A 20,134-nucleotide genomic window follows, 5' to 3' on the forward strand; every position below is an offset into this window, starting at 1 on the left:
GGATCCCTCCAATCCCCTCGCTCCGCTCGTTTTCCGGCCGCTGTCACGAGGCGGATCGGGCGTCGCCGCGTGAGGCTGCTTCGACGGCGTCGTCGATTCCACTCGGATTTAGGCAGGCCGGAATACGGCGCGCGAGGATCAGAATGGGCGAGGCAAGTTGAAATCGGATTTCTCGGAGCAAACTTTGCTTGCCAGGTTTCGGTTTCGGTTGTTGGATCGAACGGCCATTGTGATTGCTTCTGATAATTCTCGTTGACGACGAGTTCCGGCGGGCAAGATGGATTTGGAGGATATTAGCGTGGAACTGGCTCAAATTGAGGGCAACATCAACGATACCTTTCGCGCATTATCGTAAGGAATATGTAGCTTCTTTTACTGTACTGTTGCGCATTATATTTGATTTTGGAGCGAAAATCTCTGTTAGGCCGAGCATGGGTCCCTCCTGAAACACATCGTTGGTCTTGAATAACTACACATCCTCAGACTTCCATAACTAATGTCTCCTCCTCCTCTCTTTTTCACGAATAATATCATGTTTTGTAACATTATATTGAATAGGTTGAATAGGTTTGATAAAAGAAGTTATTTTGAACTGCTCCATATCCTTAATAATAGTTTTGAGAAACAAGGTGATATCTTTTGTATTAAATAAATACAAAAAGGGGGTTGAGGAATATAATGATTGAACTTTTAATGAAGAGACTGAGAAGAATTTGCTCTTCTGAATAGGGAAGCTTAATATAATGTCTAATTAACTCTCACTGAATTTCAAACAGAAATGGATTTCAGAAGCTGCAGAAGATCAAAGAACCAAGCAGACAGAGCAGGCAGTTAGAAGAACTGACTGACAAGATGAGGGAATGCAAGAGGTAAATCTATGAAAAGCTTCATTATTTTATTAGGGTTCCGATGATTTTATTCGCACTTTTTCCTTCATCTTTTGTTTCATTTAGCAGCATCTCTTTTTGAAGTTTTATTATAAATCATCATCTTTGTGACTGACTGGGCATGGAAGACATGCATTATTATGATATGTTACAACAAGCTTCTCTACCCTTGGAGACGAGCAATCTTCTGCTACGAATCTTTTCATATTTTTAAGTTCAATTGCCAATTGTTTGGTTTTCACTGTCAATATATAAATAAAATAAGATTTTTTCTGAAAATGTGTAGCTGGATTATAGGGCAATGACTTCTGTTTTTACATTATCTTTCCTAATAATTATACTTATTTCTGACTGGAACGTCTCATCTTGGCATCTTAGGCTCATCAAAGAGTTTGAAAGAGTCATGAAGGAAGAGGATAGTAGAAATCCACCTGATACGAAAAAGGCGTTGAATGAAAGAAAACAAGCAATGGTGTCTTTTTGCTAACTGAAGTTCTCAATTTGGTCATTTCATTGTTTACTGCTTGACAGCTTAGGAGTGGATATCTTATCTCTCTCTCTCTCTCTCTCCAGATCAAAGAACTCAACTCGTATGTTGCTATGAAGAAGCAGTGAGTTTTCTATCCTTTTTGTTTTATAATAATAATAATAATAATTTTCTACCCTGATGCTGTATATTTTCTGTTTTATTATTAAACTTATTGAAGCGTGATATCTCTTTCCAAATTCTTTTTCATCCTCGTCATGAAGAAATAATTAGGAAGCACATTTGGATAAATTGCTTTCTTCAAAATTTGTGAATTGTTTAGACCTTTTTATTACTCTCTCTCTCAGTTCTTATGTATATTTCAAAGTGAATATAGACCTGTAGTTATTTTAAGAGAGGAATTGATCAAGCTTCGTGTGAAATATATTCCATCATGGGAATGCTTTCAAGTTCTTCTCCCGACCATGACCTCTTTTTGTTTTTCTTGTTTCCCCTTTCCATGTATGAAAAATTCCCTCCGTTTGTGCAGCATTTTTTAAATTTATTTGTTTATATATTTTCAGGCATACAAGTGAAAATAAACGAGTTGATCCTTTCAGTGGTAGTGAAGACGTATATTCTGAAGAAAATGTTCTATTGGCATCATGTATGTTTTCTTTAGTTGATGCCATTGCCTACATCTTTTCAGTTGAATTTATGATCTTAAGCTACAATTTGTCTGTTGTAGGTGCACAAAGGTGATTATTATCTGCCATTATTAGTGAGCAATCATCAATTTTGTAAACATTCCTTGATTTGATTCACACTGTCATTTCTAACCCATAATACTTCATAAATAAATATTAATGCAATTTCATTCAATCTTGTTTGGTTTTATGGGCAATTTCATTTATTCTTAATAGAAAAACATCAATGTCACCAAACATGGAGTATTTGGTTTGGTTTCCCTTTCTAATACCTACAGTTTTCTAATAGAATCTTCCTAGGTTATCCTTTCCCTGATTTGTCTTGTGAACTATCCCATTTCTTATTTGTTGTCTCCCATATTAAGTAGAAGTATTTCAATCAGAACCAACTAAGATCCCACTTAAACTTTACACTTAAATGTTTATCTATGCCAGAAAAATGGCCTTAAACTAGAAAAAGGGAATGGTAACACTTTTTTGTTATCAAGCTTCGATGACTGACTAATAACTGTGCATAAACAGCTAGACCCTTTGACAAAGTTTACATAAAAACTATGATTTTTTAGTAATTCACAGGGGCTTCCTTGAAAGATTAAATGTTTAATAAATGGTTCTGTAGTTTCCCTGAATTTTCAAATTTAATTTTTCTGAGATCTCAGTATAGAAAGAACATAAAAGGCCCCTAAAGCTTTATTCTCCTATTCATTGCTTTTCAGCTATGACCAATGAGCAGTTGATGGATACAGGATACCATATGATGGATGAAACAGATGAAGCAATTGAGCGATCAAAGCAGGTTGAGAATTCCTCTGTTGACTTGTACATATTGTTCAAATGGCTGTTATAATTGGCTATTCTTTTTCTTCCTTGATAGTTCCAACTTTGTTCTCTCATTTAATACTACATTGTTATGGTTATATTTGTTTAATCCAATACTTTACCCCGTTTGAAATTGTTTGGACTTGCAATTTCTTATTATATACTTTGTTAGTGTATGTCTCATCGAGGAATCTTAAAAAAAAACCTTGTCTGGCGTAGGAACTCAAGTTATTGTCTTGCTATTGGTAGCTTGATTTGTCAATTGAAACTTTTAACAAAGACTTTCAATGTTAAGAATACAAATTTCATCATTCTGACAGTGATTTTCACAAATATCTTCTGGTTGCGAAACCTCTGAAATAAATGAACTTTGATTATAGGTTGTTCAAGAAACCATTAATGTTGGAGCAGAAACAACAGCTGCGCTCAAGGCACAGGTATGCCATTCTCAAGGTCAGAATTTCCATTTCCAGAGTACCATTTAGAACAGATTAGCTGTTCTTCTTGAATTCATTAGTGATCTGATATTTCCCAAACAAGCCAGACCGAGCAAATGAGTAGGATTGTGAACGAACTGGATTCAATTCATTTCTCAATCAAGAAAGCATCCAAACTCGCAAAGGAATTAGGCAGACAAGTTATTTCTCTGCAACTTATCAGTTATCACTATGGTTCTCCCATTGTCCAATCTTTAGCCCTTTACTTTCGTGTTTAACCATTTCCAACCCAACAACTTTCAGATTGCAACTGACAAATGCATAATGGCAATGCTTTTCCTGATAGCGATGGGGGTTATAGCTATCATAATCGTCAAGGTGTGTTGTTTTATTTGCCTATCTTTAGAGTTACATTTATGATTCAAATGTGAGACACCCCATTTTAATTGAGTTTTGAGTTAATTAATAAGTTTATAAGCGAATTTTACTGTTAAATTGGAGCGAAACATTTTGAGTCAGCCTCACAATGAGTAACTCTCATCTAAGCTACTCGTGATATTGAGGAGGAGCCTTAAGCTGCAAGAGATTGTGACATCTCAACTCACTCTCACATATTGGGTTGTGAACTAACAAGGAAGAATTATAAGCTTAGATGAGAATCATACTCTTCATTTGATTTTAACATTTTATATTAATGATTAGACTTGAGAAAATGATAGAGCAATTCTTTTGTCTGAGCAGATTGTGACAAAATATCTATAATTTCATCACTGTTTGACCATTGGATTTCTAAAGCATGTCATCTTTCAGATTGTGCAACCGAATAACAAAGACATACAGGACATTCCTGGACTTCCTCCTCCGGCAAGTCGGAAGCTTCTTTGAAATCTGTGGTAATTGAAGGTTTAATTCTTTTGGCTCAAACCTTGCACTTTTTTTTTCTTTCCAAAATGCATTTGTTGTAGAAGTATACAACTAAAAGTCCTGTCTCTAATTGTTTATACTTGTGTTAAGAATATTTTTTAAGTGAAAATGGGACGATATAATAAATTGAATGAATGTATATACATATATTTTTGTATTTAAATTGTATATATGATACGGCTTACCCATGTTATGCATACTAAAAACAAAAAAAAGATACTTGGTCTAGTTATTTTTTTAGAGAAAAATTATTTCGTGTTGATTGTTATTTCTTCTTGCGATCATAACCAAATTAAAACCTTTTGAATTATCATAATTATATTCACGGTAAAATCCTTAATTAATCAACTTAGATAAAATACTTATAATTTAAGAAATTTAAATGAAATTGAATCTGATTTCAATATAATTTCGTCTCTCTCCTTTTTCTATATTTATCAGAAATGTTCAATTTTTTTATTCAAATGTTCGTTTAAGTCTTTATCATTGTTAGAAATAAAAAAAAAAAGATTTATCTGCCAATTCTTTTGTTAACCTTAGCTGATTCATGATGCTGACATAAATTCTATTTTCTAATTAATCTATTATGGTTCATACAAAACATGGAAACTATAATCTATTTTGGATCAGGTTAACTTGAATCTTATCTACCAACGCAAGATCAACAAACTAAAATTTTCAAACATCAACTTGCTAAATCACACTTTGATCAAACATCATCATCACCACGCACCACGACAGATTTCTTGCAGATGTGTCATATGGAACAAGTCCATATATCGAACAGTCCAGATTTCTTTCATAGAACAAGTCCTACGCGATCGCTAGGATATATGGATAGATAGAAACCAAGAGAGTGTGCGCACGTCAATTTATTTTTTTTTATCATGACTGTCGTTTTTCTTCCAACGTCGTCGTCATCGTCTTTGTTGAACGCTAAGTAGCTAGCTAGCGTTCCTGATCACTGCTCACCCTCTGATTCATCTTGTGGTCCCTTTGCGAAATCCTTCTACGGCCCTGGGTTTTTTCGTGGCCCAAACTATGATCTTTCTTCATCAAGACTTTAACCTCATCGGGCTTCTCCTCTTCTGTCTTTCCCGGCGGATGGGAGGCGGCACTGAGGTCGCCGGCTCTGGTGGTGGCCGCCGCCGCCGCCGCCACCGCCGCCGCTATGGCGGGGCGTAGAAGGGGAGTGGTAGTAGTATAGAGTTGGGGATAACATGGAATCGGAGGGGGAGAAGTGTGAGAATAAACGCCGGTGCAGGAGAGTGAAGGAGGGAAGCTACCGGAGTGTAATACGGTACATGGGGATTCAACCGGCCATGGCTGCCAATTATTTAGCTTCTTGAGGTGGTGGAGGCGACGGCGACAGAAGAAATGGCGACGGCGGTGATGTATCAGGGCGTTAATTAATGCGGCGCAGTACGCAGGGGAGGAAGTGAGATCCATCCAATGATTACTGACCAGTATGTGTAATATATAAAAGGGGAGGCTTCAAAACGACAAGACATAGAAGCAAGATTTTATTAGATTTTGGATATCTAAAACCGTGTTTAATTATATTAATTTTGATATTTTTTCAGTGAAACTGCAACCTGTTGAGATATGTTAAATTAAACATGTTGTTCCTGCACTCTCAATTAACCTAACCTAACAGTTGAGATATGAGAGCTATTAATACATATATAATCTGATACTCACATAGTTAACTAAAAGTCCCATCACATTTCACGATATAAAACATCACTAATAACACTAATTTCGAGTCTTAATTAATTGCCCTTGGACAGGTCATAAGATTAGCTTAATTAAACAGCACTGCATATACCTTATAGCTTAATTATACTAATTGCATGCATGCATATATACATGCAATTAATCACGTAAGCACAGTTGATTATATATAATATATATATAATCAAGCAAGACGTAGATCATGATGAGAAGCATATGATCGGATGGCCTGAAGGTTTGGTTGGTTGGGTTGAACCCTGTAGGAGTACATGGGATGAGCTGGCGCTCCATCATCATCCACGTACATGTAAACACCACCATGTTCATCTTTCATCTCCTATAATTGATCAATTGATTAAATAATACTGGAGAAAACAATTTATATTGATGGTTAAAGGATAAAGAACAGTAAGTTCGATTTGAGAAAACATGTAAAAGTGTATTGTTGTAGTTAATTACCAATTGATGCAGTAAATTCCTGTGAGCTTCTTGGGAGTTCTTCACCTGTCATGAGAATAATTACTCCATTTTTTATGTCAAATTAATACAAGTTACACCAACTCATTGGGAATAATAGTTTATACAAGAGAAAAAACTCTCTTTAGCATTAAGAAAATTTAATATAACTGCTACATGAAGAAGGATCATTATTAATAATTGTTTATTTGGGAGTAATTGCAAGAAATAAACAATCGAATTGTATCATTTGTATCTCAACTTTAAATCCTTCATAAAGAAATTAACAGGTGTTCGTTTAGTTAATTAATTTCTTGATTCAATGAACTCATATAATATAGGGTTTTGACTTCATATGCCAAGATCATAACCAGCAAATTAGTTTGAAACTTAAACGTGCAAGAATAAATTGGCTTGCCTTCTTCTTGTAGGTCTCTGTCTGAGTGCTGATCACATGATACTGCAAGAATATGCAAACAAAGAATCAACTCGTTGCATGCAGTTTAATTATTTGAATATGATTTATCTTCTACAGAAGAAAAAATGCAGCACGATCTCAAAATTTCTAGGGGTGTAGATGAATAAGGGATACAGTTAAAAGACACAGTTGAATTGTTTTCCGAAAATAAACAATGCAGGAAATTAGCTATGGAAGGACAAGCTGTTCATACTTTTCTATTGCGAACAACCTTCAATGCCTCATCTAGATTTTGCTCAAGACCGCGCAGTTCCTTAATGTCCATCCCATCAAGATCTTCACCCATCCTTTGCCTATTTATACATCATAAAATCAGTTAAATTAATAATCACACTAACATCTTGTTTTTACTTGAGAAAAAAAGAAGATGATCTTGATGATAATTAAGTTCTTGCATGCCTTATTTCTCTGCGGAGTTTTCGGTTGATCTCTTTGAGACGATTCAGATTATTTTGCATTCTCTACTCGTTCCAAGAAGAACACGAAAAAGGAGTATCAAATTCAAAAGCTTAATCATAGATGAAACAGCACAAAAAAAATCCATTCTTAGAGCTATGATGTTAATCTTGATCAATCACCTCATATTGTGCACTCCACAAGTTGAGCCCTGACACTTGTTGATAACGATCAAAGATACTTTTGGTGCTGTATCAGCACAAAATCAATATTTTAACATAAAAATCTGTCTTTTTTGGTGGATTAATCTGTCCAACAAGGAGAGAAATGAATGGAACGGATCGTACTTAGTGGAAGGGCTGCAGTAATCAGAGAACTTGCCGGTGCTGGAGAACATGATGATGGAGACCTCAGCATCGCACAGCACGGTGAGCTCCCTCGCCTTTTTCATGATCCCTGACCTCCTCTTGGAATAAGTCACCTGCCTATTGGTTGGGTTTTCTATCTTCTTTATCTCAATCTTGCCCCTCCCCATGATCTCCTATCTCCTTTCTCCCGCTTCTCAAAGCCAACGCTAAGAAGCAAAAGCTTGAAGAAGGTGAGTATGTACCGACCGGAGGGAGCTCAAAAGGAGTACTCCATTACTCCATAAAAATGAGAGGAGCAAAGGAAGGGGAGGAAGAAGGTGCTGTTTCCACTTTCCAGTTGAGGAATGGAGTGCAGAGGACAGGGTTGCCACAGATGAGGCCAACGTTTCCACATCAGTGAAAGAGCTGTAGGCAACTGGTAGCATGTGATGCCTTGCCAGTTCTAAGAATCACTCACTTTTCCCAAACCTGTATTCAATTTCCACAATAAAATCAGATTAAAGTGATTAGCTCGTCTTTCTTTCTCTCACAGTCTGTAAAAAGAGTACACAGGGCTGCTGCAGGCTTGCTTGCTTCTACTGGTCAAAAACTTTGAAGCAAAACACGGACTCCTGTTTTGGTGCATGTTTAAGCCTTTTGTTTGAGAACGGATGAATGAGCTAAGTGTCACCTTCTTGTCAAGCAAACTTTGTAGTGGTTTAGACTTTAGAGGGAGTTGATGTGAGCAGAGAAGTGTTGCAGTTGTTAATTCCTTAAAGGAGAGAGTCAAGTCATGGAGGAGGCCATGTCATGTCCCATCCACGGTTGTGTCCAAATGACAAATTGGACCATCATTCTAAATGCTAGGCTGATCTCCATCTGTGAACTGTGAAATGGTTGACTGAAGAGGCAGCCAAGGGATAGAGGAGAGGAGGAGGAGTCCTATAAACTGGCCTGCAGGGAAAAGGAGGGTGAATGATGCCTATTGTTGGAAAAGGTTAATGAGGACCGAGGGGAAAAAAACAAAAATTGAGTCCCCAGGCTCATTCATTAAGGGTATTTTATCCAAAAGACGCCTCTAATATATAAAATCTTATCCAAAGGCTTATTCAATTAATTGAGATGTTTTGGGATTGAACTATCCTTGTACCTTACATGGACAATGACATTCCTCCTAACCAACAATTGCGAACCTGCAGTTTGTTATTTTCACACTTTGGTTAGTTGGATCACTTTGAATTCGAACCAATTCAGTTAGTGAAATCATGATCGGTTTCGATCTGTCTGAAACTGGTTTTATCTGGTTTTCCGGCCATTCTAAAGGATTCAGTAGTTTATTATGCAATTCTATGTATTTGAGAAAGAAAGAGTATCAAAACAAGCAAAACATTCCTTTCAAGAAAACTTTGAACTCTGTAAACAATGCTCGCTCACTCTGTAATTAACAAAACATATGATTTTCTGCTCTTTTTCTTTCTTCCTTTTCAAATCCTTTTTCATTCTTTACACATGGATGGAACTCCACCTGCATATCTGCCAGCCTAAGTAAGAACGAGGCCAGCATCAGGGTTTGCCACAAAGTAAGCCAGAGCTCCAACTAATGGTGCGTTGATGTAGGTCGTAGGCTCGGATTTACGAAAATCCACTCGATTGTCTTCGTAAACATCATCCTCCCCCGGCCCTCCGACGACCGCTCCGATGTGGCGGTTGACATTAGGCTCGGGGGACTTGTAGTAGTCTGAGCCATCCTTGCATGAAATGAGCTGAGGGTGGGCGGAGACTGATGGCAAGGAAGAGCCCCTGTGGTGAATTCTTTTTGGATATTTGTCACCGTATCCAACCATGTACGACATGTTCATCGGATTATCACCGAGTAGATAATCAATCTGACAAAACAGAAATGCAACCATACGTTACAGATACATGTGTGTTGACTGATCTATTGAGGGTGGTCGATCAGTTTAGTATCGAAACTGTACCTGCCTCTTGGCTTGGAGTTGAAGGGAGGCTGGAGCAACTTGGACGCTGCCACAATTCACAGTCTGTGAAGACTTGGTGAGGTACTTGGCATAAGTCAGGAGGAGGAAGGAGATGGAAGTGACATGCTGCATGTTGCTGCCCCCGGGTTTGTAGATGAGGCCACCAGGTGTGTATTGAATGTGTGACGACGCCGACTCAGGTATCAGTGTGCACATGAAACTGTCAGCGAAACCCTTGTAGGACTCCAACGACAGCACTCCACCTTCCATGAACTCCTGCAAACATTAGCACAGAAGCTGTCGGCAATTGCAGTTTCTCCTATTTCTAGACTGCAGACAATGGAACCAAGATCAAACCTTGGAGACGAGGACATTGAGACCGGCATGCTTGTTGTCCCATCCAAACTCATTGATGTTGTCATCTGCTCCGAGAATTTTTCCATTGTTTTGGATGTAATTGAGGAAAGAATCATCTTGTGAGGCTCTTCTTAGCCATGCTGCTCCCCAGAGTAGCTCATCCTGAGTTAACAAGCGAGAAGATGAGAAAAAAAATTTACTGTGTGTACTAGTTCTGATAGCCTTAAAAGATTTCTCCTTTGAAGCCGTTCTTATAGTACTTCTTATATACTTTCCTGATTTTGTTAGATCTGTTTATACTAACTGAATTGTTCTTAGTTCCTAGCCAATTGCATCTTTGGTGGATCTATCTGTTTCAATTCTATTTCACGTAAATTGTGTAGTTTCACAATCCACTCTATGTAAACTAAGTCTAAATCAACATGTAAACTAAACTGTAATGGCATATACTCATATAAGAACGAGAAAAAGTTATCAGCACTGTAAATTAGCACCAACGGATCCAATGTCAGTAACTAATAGAAGATGAATGTAGAACTTGGTTTCGAGATTTCAACAAGAAAATAATGGTGTCGGTGATTGATCATGTGAAAGCTGCAATGGTGCTATCCTCTCATAATTGAGTTCATCCACCGTTTTCACCGATCTCATCAATCAAAAGTTAACAATTTGGTAAAGTGCCCCTACCCGACAGGTTTAAAGTTTCTTGCTAATGTAGGAGTTTTTAGAAATCTCGATGAAAGTATCGAAATTTAAGCCCTCATCTTCAATGAGACCCGCAAAAGATTCCTTAGAGATACTGATTAGTTGAGAGAGCTCGAGAAAATAGAGCAAGTTCATCATTCAGGCTGCGCATGTTGCACTACAGTAATCTTGAGCAGTCAAAAAAGTGACTCAAAAGAATTCCTCTCTTCCCAATGCTTAATTTTCTATTCCTTTCTAAGACTTTAACACAGAATCTAACGATCGAAACAGCAATTCCTCTTTATTAGATTTTTTTCAGATTCTAATAAAAATGGGATTTTTTTTCGTACGAGGAGGAGCAGAGGATCTTGCCTGGTAGCCGTCGAAGTCGCAGTAGAAGGGGCAAACTCCGGCCTTGAGCCCTGGGTCATCGCTGTAGGCGCCCTTGTAGGCGTCGGCGAACTCGAACGCCATCCTCGCGCTCTCCATAAGCTTCTCCGAGTACCCCGGATCAATGTCCCGGAACACCATCGAAGCCGCCGCAAGCGCGGCCGCCGTCTCACCCGCCACCTCCGACCCCGGCCGGTCCGCGGTCACGTTGTACACCGTTCTCGACGTGTCCATGTCCTCCGGTCGCTCCCAGCAGCTATGGTCGCTTATCGGGTTCCCCACCTGTTTGTGAAAACAATGCAGTGAACTCCACCGCTCGATTTAGTACTAGTCGCAATGATAGTAGCGTGCGAGTTGTGACCTGAACGAAGATGACGCCGGGGAGCGAGAGGGTCTTGAGCAGGTAATCCGTGGCCCAGCGGATGGCGGCTGCAGCGTGGCGCCGCTCAGCGGCAGGCATCAGCTCACCGAACTCGATGACGCTCCAAGATAGCATGGTGGTGGTGAAGGCCATTGGGAAACCGAACTTAACGTTGTCCCCGGCGTCATAGTACCCTCCGGCGAGGTCGACGCCGGCCTCACTGCCGTCTCTCAGAGCCGAATCGCCGCGCCATTTGGCTCGCTGACCCGCGGGCAGCCTCCCCGATCTCTGCCCCTCGAAGAACAGAATGGACTTGGCCAATGCGTTGCGGTAATCATGGCGACTCGCCATTGTACACATCCTGATGCCAAGCAGTAGTAGAAGAACAAAGATTGGTCTCATCGCTACAAGCTACTGGATTGGGAGGAGCAAGCGTGCTTAACCCGCTTAATGAAGTGGTAAATGAGGCATGTTGGCGCCTTGAGAAGATGACTCCGCTATTTATACAAGATTAAAAGTGGGGAATCAAGCAACAAGCCAAGCAGAGCGCAGGGAGAGAGAGAGATCACGGGCACAAGAGAGAAGGCCAAATGTGAAGAGGTGGTAGCCGACACAGCAATGGAGGTGTCAGCTCTTCACATGCATGCTTTAGCACGAGAAGCCACAGCAATGGTGGTGGGAGAGTGGGGCCATTGGCCATTACTGTGCCAAATCGAGCTAAAGCCGCAAGCTTGGCCCTTGAAGATGGCAAAACTCTGCTTTGATCTGGTCCATCTTCTGAGCATGGTCTTTTTGCAGAAGGTCTTACGATTCCGAGGTTTTCTGTTTTTTTTTTATGGTTCCATTTTGATGAAGAACAGAGCAGTTGGAGCAGTTTGGATTCGACATAATTTGGTTCTGATGCGGATATTTAATTTTCCATTCTGAGGTTTAGTGCTGAACAAGTGATTCAAAGAGCTTTCCCAGCGGAGCCAATAGCTTCTTCCTTTATGATCAATAACAGGAAAAGATTAAAAAGAGTCATATGATGCACATTCGACAAGCTTCTTCCCTTTCGGATTAAAGTAAGATCATGCCACAAGAAAAGATAAGAAGGAATCAAACCACACTCAAATTTTATTCAGCTAATTCCACATTCACTGTATTGCTACTCAGTGCAGTGCAAGTCCAAAACTTAATAATTTATGCAGTCACCAATTAATTCATGCTACAATTATAAACAATGCTCGCAGCAGATGGATCGAAGAAACTGTGAAACCAGGAACTTTTATCTGGCAAAAGGGCAATAATAAGCCCATGTGTAATCTGTAGTTGTATTTATTGAAGCATATAAAATTGTAGGGGACAGGGGAGGAAGGTGAAAGAAAGAATTAAAATCAAGATTGGAGAATCATGCACGCATTGCATTGAGGAGGAACAAGTGTTTTCACTTGTACTATGAGCTTTTTTCGGCGACTACTAGAGTACTCGTGGAGATTTTATGGCTTTTTGGATTTGATTAGAGAGAGACTTTGCTTGTGAGAAGCAAAAAGATGAGATTCTGCAATTCTGTCTTTCCTATCGAATTTGTGCTAAAGAAAAGGATCAAAAGGAAAAGAACAGAAAAGAAAGGAGGAGATGCAAGCAACTGCAGTGAATTTTAGCATGGAGAAGAAGGCAAGTATATTACATAGTGCTTTTTGTTGAGCTCTTTTGACAAGTGATCCAAAAGATCCCAGCAATTGAAGATCAATAATTAATTAGAAAATGAATTCACCACATTTTCAGAATATATTAAATAAATGAACTTACGGAATTACTTAATTCTAAATTACTTTTAGCAAACTAATTATTCAGAGTCACATGTCAAATCCCTATAATATAGGGCATTGTATAATAAATAATAAATTCATTGGTAGAAAATAAATAAATTTTTGAATAAGTATATTATCCGTAAATTATCTCAATGTGATATTGTTAATAATCTTATCAGATACGAAGCTATCTAAGCAACCATCTTCTAAGATTCTCTTTGCCACGTGGAACTGGAAGCTGTCGATGGCGAATCCAGTCTGCTCGATCCTCGATGTCTCAAAGGAGCTTGTTTTGGGAGGTAGTTTCCGACTCATTCAGCCAAGCCATGGAAAAAAGGTCGGCTAAGATCGAGCTATTCTCGGAGAATGCTTCGCTTGTATCATGGAACGACGGCTATCGAACTGAAGGAGCTTGTTTTAGGAGGTATTTTTCCAAGTCATTCGACCAAGACATGGAAAAGGCTTGCCGAGATCGAGCTATTCTTGGAGATTGTTTGTTTCGTTTGCTGCGGCAGTTTCGATGGCGATCCTCGGGCTCTTGCAATATGCCCGGAAACTTCTCGATCAATTGCCCCATAAATTTCCTCCCGATTCTCACCCCTCTTTCTCTCATTTCTCCGGCGCCTAATGTCACTTCCATCGGCTTTACATTAGTGCAAGAGTCTCGTATAGGAGGTTTGTTTGCAAATTAGTCACCGACATGGTTAGGTTAGCAAGTTTCAAATGTGAAGTTTGGAATGGATGATATTGTAGGGGAGATTGCAGAAGAGACAACGAGAGGCAGACGAAGCAATGGCACACGTGGGAAAGGATGAGAGGATACTGGTTTCGGTGAGGATGCGACCCCTGAATGCTAAGGAGATTACGGGAAATGACCCCTCGGATTGGGATTGCTTCAACACCACCACCATCGTCTTTAAGAACAGCGGCCCGGAGCGGACTTTGTATCCTACATCCTACACATTTGGTGAGTGTTCCACATGACATCCAGTTGTCTTCGTTAATTAACTTTGCTTCATTTAATGGATTTGATTATTCACGTGGGAAGTAAGAAGAGAATAACTAGACAAAAATGAGAACCATGAATCACGTTGGATGTTTCAATCTCACAACCTGCTTTAGAAATCATGCTAACGTATGCATATGTCAATTTGAATGACCACTTATTCCAAAACCTGAAGTTGTTTCAATTTTATGCTTATGATCCCAAAAGCCAGCCGAAGAACATATTAGGAATGAATCTTTTAGGAAAAACCTTGTCCTTTTTCTTCTGTTGAAAATACTAATAGCATGTGGATCATATTTAACCGACACAAATTTCTCCCCTGGTTTAGTTGCAACAATTTAGTTGGTAACTTTTTAGGAGTCTTCTGGAGACCTATTGTTTTGTATGACTAAATTCGTCGGACAGATAAAGTTCACATATATTTTTTTGAACCGACTCATTTTCCATTTGTCTTACTCTTCCTTATTGCTTTGGGAATATTAGACAAAGTATTTGGTTATGACTGCACTACACAACAAGTCTATGTTGAAGGAGCTAAAGATGTTGCTTTATCAGTTGTCAATGGAATTAATGGTGAGCACAAAGTTTCTAAACTTTCTCATTCCATTAGTCACATGACATAGATTCAAAAGTAGAGTAAATTTATTGCAGCAAGCATCTTTGCTTATGGACAAACGAGTAGTGGAAAAACATACACAATGACTGGGATAACTGATTATGCTATCGAGGACATATATGATTATATAAAGAAGGTAAGAACTGATCATTGAAATTGCATGTTGGCTTTTAGATGCTAAAGTGAATTGTATACATTTTCTTTTCCTTTTTGCACGTCATGGTTGTGTTCTTTTATTCTTGCAGCACAAGGAAAGAGATTTTGTTCTAAAATTTTCTGCTATGGAGATATACAATGAAGCAGTAAGAGATCTGTTGGGTAGTGATAGTACCCCTCTCAGGCTTCTTGATGATGCAGAGGTAAGGAAGTGTGCTTAGGTTTGTTTCATCAATGAATTTATTGGATGGAAAGCAAACTCCAGTAGTTAATTTTTGTATATCATATCAGAAAGGGACAGTTGTTGAAAAACTAACTGAGGAAACTCTGAGCGACCAAATGCATCTCAAGGAACTTCTTTCATTTTGTGAAGGTATACCCCATATATATCTGGCACATGTTCTAGTTATGCCTAAACACTAATTAATCAATACAGTTTAAATCGCTTGATCAACAGCACAAAGACAGGTTGGAGAGACCTCCCTAAATGAAACAAGTTCTCGATCTCATCAGATACTGAGACTGGTTGGTCCTTTGTTCATATAAATGACTGAAATCTGAAAGTAAAATTGAATAATTTATCTCACTCTGTTTGCTAATGAGTGTAGACAATTGAGAGTACGCCTCACATGTTCACGGGTAAGGGGAATTCAAGTACCCTTCTAGCTGCTGTGGTAAATTCTTATTTCCTTGTTGAATAATTTTCTTCTCTTGCATATTAAATTTCCAAATGGACAAAAGGACAAATGATGATTTGAATTTCTTTTCCTGGATACAGAACTTTGTTGATTTAGCAGGAAGTGAACGTGCATCTCAAATATCATCTAGTGGTGTTCGTGTAAAAGAAGGTTGCCACATCAATAGAAGTTTGCTTACCCTTGGAAAAGTTATTCGACAACTAAGGTTATATAGATTGCCTCTTTCTAGTACTTATTCTTCCAAAACTTTATACTTGAAAATTAAAACATGCAAATGTCATGGATTGCAGTATAAGGTGTTAATATGAAATTATTTGATGCACACAAAAACAAGATACAATATTACTTGGAAGAAGTAGATGGTGACTAATAACACTGCCCAAAGATCTTTGTTCTTAGCTGAACCTTGATAATCACTAAATTGAGCCCTTTTATATTCCCATTAAAATTTGTGGTGCAAGGATGAAGGAGGTTTAACTTCTAAAAGTTTGGGAGTGCAATCATACTGACCTTTGCCTTTCTTTTTTGCAGTAAAGGAAGGAGTGGGCATATTCCATATCGGGATTCCAAACTAACACGCATATTACAACCTTTCTTAGGAGGTAATGCAAGAACTGCTATTATTTGCACAATGAGCCCTGCTCGAAGCCATGTTGAACAGTCCAGGAATACTCTGTCATTTGCAATATGTGCAAAACAAGTAGTTACCAATGCCCAAGTCAATTTGGTGATGTCTGATAAGCAAATGGTAAAACTACTAAAACTAGAGCTTGCTAGATTGGAAAATGAACTGAGACAAAGAGGATTTGCAACCTGCACAAATGATTCTGATGTCCAGAAAAATAAAGATGCTCAGATTAGAAAGGTCATTTCTGATCTTCTCTGTTTTTACTGAATGTAAAATTAACCTGTAATATGGATATTTTCCCTTCTTGATTTTATCACTAAACACTACACAATTCTATTAGCTGAATTAACATAGTGGCTCTTCTATGGGCAAACACTACTTAGACAACTTTCATTTTCCCCCAAAAGTTGCTAATCTAGACTTACATTACAACATTATCTGATAATGTCTAACAACAGCGCCTCTATCAGCAATCCTCAATGTTTGTCTTTCACTCTTACTTTTGTATAGATGGAACAAGAAATCAAGGAGTTGATGCATCAAAGAGATTTTTCTCAGTCTCGATTACAAGATTTGCTCAGATTTGTAGGAGAACCAAGGCAATGGGTAAAGATTCTTTACGCAAGCCAAGTCCTAAGAGTTTTTGTTCATTAACCTTAGCTTGTCTCTCGGCAGGATCAATTCAGTCAGTCTGAGATATCACTCGCAAACAGTGAATATGAAGATACATACTCAATTTCTGGTGCATCTGGTATTACATACCAAATTCCAGATTTTGACTCTACAACATTTGATATACCAGAGGAAATGGACGGCTACAACAGGATGCACCGTGAGCTTCTTGATAAAATGAACCCATCTAGATGCTCAATCAGCAGTGAGGCCATATGTGAAGATCAGTGCAAGGAGGTTCAGTGCATTGAGATACATGATATGAGCACAAGTGGGCAATCTAATCTTCTATCAAACGAAAATGACACTGATGTGTGCAAACTTCAAAATCCTTCATTGCAATGTGATGAAGATACACCCTCCACTACTGCAATGGAGCAATCAATTAATATTACAACTAAGACAAATGACAATAGTGACGTGCCAGATACTACTGAGGGATCATTTCCATCACCTTGGGTGCCAGAAATTATGCATTCTAAAGTGTCTGTACTAACTAGAAGTAGAAGTTGCATTGCAAGTCTGATGAATGATTCAATCTTAGCTTGGCTTGAAAATGTTCATCATGCTAATAAGACAGAGCCTTATATATTTAAAAAGATTCCTAGTGCACAGGCTGAATGTTCTGAGAGAAGAACTGAAGATGAAGTGCTTTCTGCTAGCCAATACCAGGACATCCAAAGATTCACTTCCGTTGACGTGATTGAAATTGAGGATATCAAAACAATTCCTCAAGATGTTGATTGTGATGATCATGCTTCTCCAGAATTGAATGTAGTGGAGGAGATTCAGAATCAGAGACTACTCCAGGATGAGACCCATAACCAGGAACTACTACTTACCTCCACTGATATGATCAACATTGAGGATATCAAAACAATTCATCAAGATGTCAATGACCATGCCCATACAACTTCTTCAATGTCGAATATGATGGAGAGTCAAAACCAGAAACTTCTTCAGGAGTGTCATGAGAACAAGGAACTGCTCCAACTCCCTTTTAACCAGGTTTGTATATTCTTATGCAAATGGAGGCATGTGCTATTTCCTGGTTCCATGCATTACTTTTCGTTTGTTTTGGTAGAATCAGAAATTGCCCCAACTCCATTTTCCCTTCCCTATATAGTTACTATGCAAGCTATAATACAATTAGTATATTCTTCCTGCATGATTTTACTGATCTTTCTTTTAAAGATTAATATGTTATTGTGAACTTGATAACTATATTTGCTTATTTTTTTCTTTGCATTAAACTTGTAAACATAAAATCCAAAGGAAAAGAAAGATATATAATTGGTAAAAAGAACATGAATCAAAACAGACAAATTAGGAATAATTAGTTTCTTGACAATAGACACCTCATTGTCAAATTAAGATCCACCTGTATACTTACATTTTATAGCAAGAACAGCTACAGAAAAAAATGATCAAGAGGTTTAAATTGAAATTCCATTCTGTCAATACATGAACACTTCTTTAAAATTCCTTTGCTCTAGAATGCCTTTTCTACTTTATATCTCTCTCTTGTTTATCTGCAACTTATTCATCCTAATCCTTGGATGATTCAGTGTGTTCAACAGACTATTAAAGAAGACAATGAGGTTCATAGGAACATTGAGGATGTAAGTCTGGATCCCGTGCAAAATTCCTTGGAGACTTCATGGCCATTGGAATTTGAGAAAAAACGTCATGAGATAATTGAACTCTGGCAAGCATACAATGTGTCCTTGATCCACAGAACTTGCTTTTTCTTGCTATTTAAAGGTGATCAATCCGATGCCTTCTATATGGAAGTTGAGCGCAGAAGGTTGTCCTTCTTAGGAACCATCTCCTGTAGAAAGGCTGGTGAGATAATGGTTGAAGATGTTCACGAATTCAGACCTGCTGCAAGGTAAGTTAATATTCTATCAATTTACTGACATCTTAATGTTTTAAGTATCCTATGATTCCAATAGATAGTGCATTTCACAAATCATAATGCTAATTTATGACATATTTATAGCCCAAGAAAAAGCAAACTATATGCCCCAACGATCTGGGGCAAGTTTATCGTTCGTCAAATACTTATCTTGTTCAATCAAACAAACATTCCTAGTTTGTTGACTCCTTGCAGTTCGGCCCATAGTTTAAGCTAAATTGACCTTGAGATGAATAAGTTTGTTAGACCATGGATCTTTATGTTGAGACATTTTGTAGCGGCTTAAGTTTTTGGATAAGTGATTGTTCATTCAGTCTAAAAACTGTTGGCTTGTGACTTTAATACTCTAAACCATGTCTTTACAGTTTGAAATATCTTTGTCGCGAGAGAGAAAGGTTATGCAGGGAGATGAAGAAGAACCTTCAGACAGTGGAGAGGAAGAAGCTTTTTGCTGAGTGGGGGATTGCTTTAAAGTCGAAGAAAAGGAATTTTCAACTCGCTCAACGCTTGTGGACAAGAACCGATATCGAACATGTAAGAGCCAGTGCATCTCTTGTGGCTAAGTTGATCGGATTCGTAGAACAAGGAGAGGGCATGAAGGAGATGTTTATACTCAGCTTCACACCACAGAAGACTAGGAAAAGATCCTTTGGCCAGCGCTACCGTGGGTGTGGGATTCCCTTCATGTTGATTAAGTGAAAATTCTGTCTGCCCTGAATCACAACATCTAATTTGTGTAATTTCTGATTCTTTCATGGTTTGTAATCTTATCTATTTGTAATTGATAAACAAATGCAACTTGTGTATCTAGAGATACTTCTGTTTGGAATCCAAGTATATATATTTTTTCAATGGTCCAAATTTGTGTAACAGAAGACAAACAACTAATTTCCATAAACGCGTGGAAATTTTTATACTCATTTTTGCAGTCTCTGCAAGGTCAGTTCCATATTTGTTCATAAGAAACTGCTGAGATTTTCTTGCCCTCAGACCTTAAGATGATTGTTATATTGGGGTGGTGCAAGATTGCTTGCTCTTTTATTATTTGCATTATTCCAAAAAAATATATCTTGTTTTCCTCCTCAATATTGGGAAATCCTTCAGAAAATAATTTGTATTCCCAAAAAAATTAAACAGATATTTTACTGAAAATGGAAATCAGATTCCAGAATTTTTCCTCCTCATTTCATGCATTGCTGGGAAACTACTCAAAATCTCCAGAATT

At 38.2% G+C, this 20,134-nt stretch overlaps 4 protein-coding genes across 4 annotated transcripts; 2 read left to right on the forward strand and 2 right to left on the reverse strand.

Annotated features, from left to right (window-relative positions):
- The first annotated feature begins 191 nt into the window (after positions 1–191).
- On the forward strand, positions 192–4,201 carry LOC141840491 (putative plant SNARE 11). Its single transcript, XM_074728491.1, has 10 exons — positions 192–351; positions 777–869; positions 1,266–1,359; positions 1,461–1,498; positions 1,938–2,020; positions 2,777–2,856; positions 3,260–3,316; positions 3,424–3,516; positions 3,620–3,694; positions 4,127–4,201. Exons 1-10 carry the CDS (start codon positions 278–280, stop codon positions 4,199–4,201), a joined length of 762 nt encoding a protein of 253 aa, XP_074584592.1. The 5' UTR covers positions 192–277.
- Positions 4,202–6,027: 1,826 nt separating this feature from the next.
- LOC141841156 (MADS-box transcription factor 16-like) lies at positions 6,028–7,939 on the reverse strand. The gene is made up of 7 exons (XM_074729282.1): positions 7,652–7,939; positions 7,487–7,553; positions 7,308–7,369; positions 7,102–7,201; positions 6,849–6,890; positions 6,434–6,478; positions 6,028–6,311 (listed from the first exon to the last, which is right to left on the reverse strand). Exons 1-7 carry the CDS (start codon positions 7,837–7,839, stop codon positions 6,159–6,161), a joined length of 657 nt encoding a protein of 218 aa, XP_074585383.1. The 5' UTR covers positions 7,840–7,939; the 3' UTR covers positions 6,028–6,158.
- Positions 7,940–9,192: 1,253 nt separating this feature from the next.
- On the reverse strand, positions 9,193–11,824 carry LOC141842404 (endoglucanase 23-like). The gene is made up of 5 exons (XM_074730612.1): positions 11,423–11,824; positions 11,044–11,343; positions 9,988–10,149; positions 9,631–9,906; positions 9,193–9,537 (listed from the first exon to the last, which is right to left on the reverse strand). The coding sequence occupies exons 1-5, from the start codon at positions 11,822–11,824 to the stop codon at positions 9,193–9,195; spliced, it is 1,485 nt and encodes a 494-aa protein (XP_074586713.1).
- Positions 11,825–14,007: 2,183 nt separating this feature from the next.
- On the forward strand, positions 14,008–19,609 carry LOC141842403 (kinesin-like protein KIN-7J). Its single transcript, XM_074730611.1, has 13 exons — positions 14,008–14,182; positions 14,705–14,794; positions 14,873–14,973; positions 15,083–15,196; positions 15,285–15,366; positions 15,451–15,518; positions 15,602–15,667; positions 15,772–15,896; positions 16,223–16,556; positions 16,830–16,925; positions 16,995–17,999; positions 18,560–18,882; positions 19,275–19,609. The coding sequence occupies exons 1-13, from the start codon at positions 14,008–14,010 to the stop codon at positions 19,606–19,608; spliced, it is 2,913 nt and encodes a 970-aa protein (XP_074586712.1). The 3' UTR covers position 19,609.
- Positions 19,610–20,134: the final 525 nt, after the last annotated feature.

The sequence above is a fragment of the Curcuma longa genome, chromosome 11, assembly GCF_044706935.1.
Source record: "Curcuma longa cultivar G26 ecotype Majalengka, Jawa Barat chromosome 11, ITB_CL_G26_1.1, whole genome shotgun sequence".
Lineage (NCBI taxonomy): Eukaryota > Viridiplantae > Streptophyta > Magnoliopsida > Zingiberales > Zingiberaceae > Curcuma > Curcuma longa.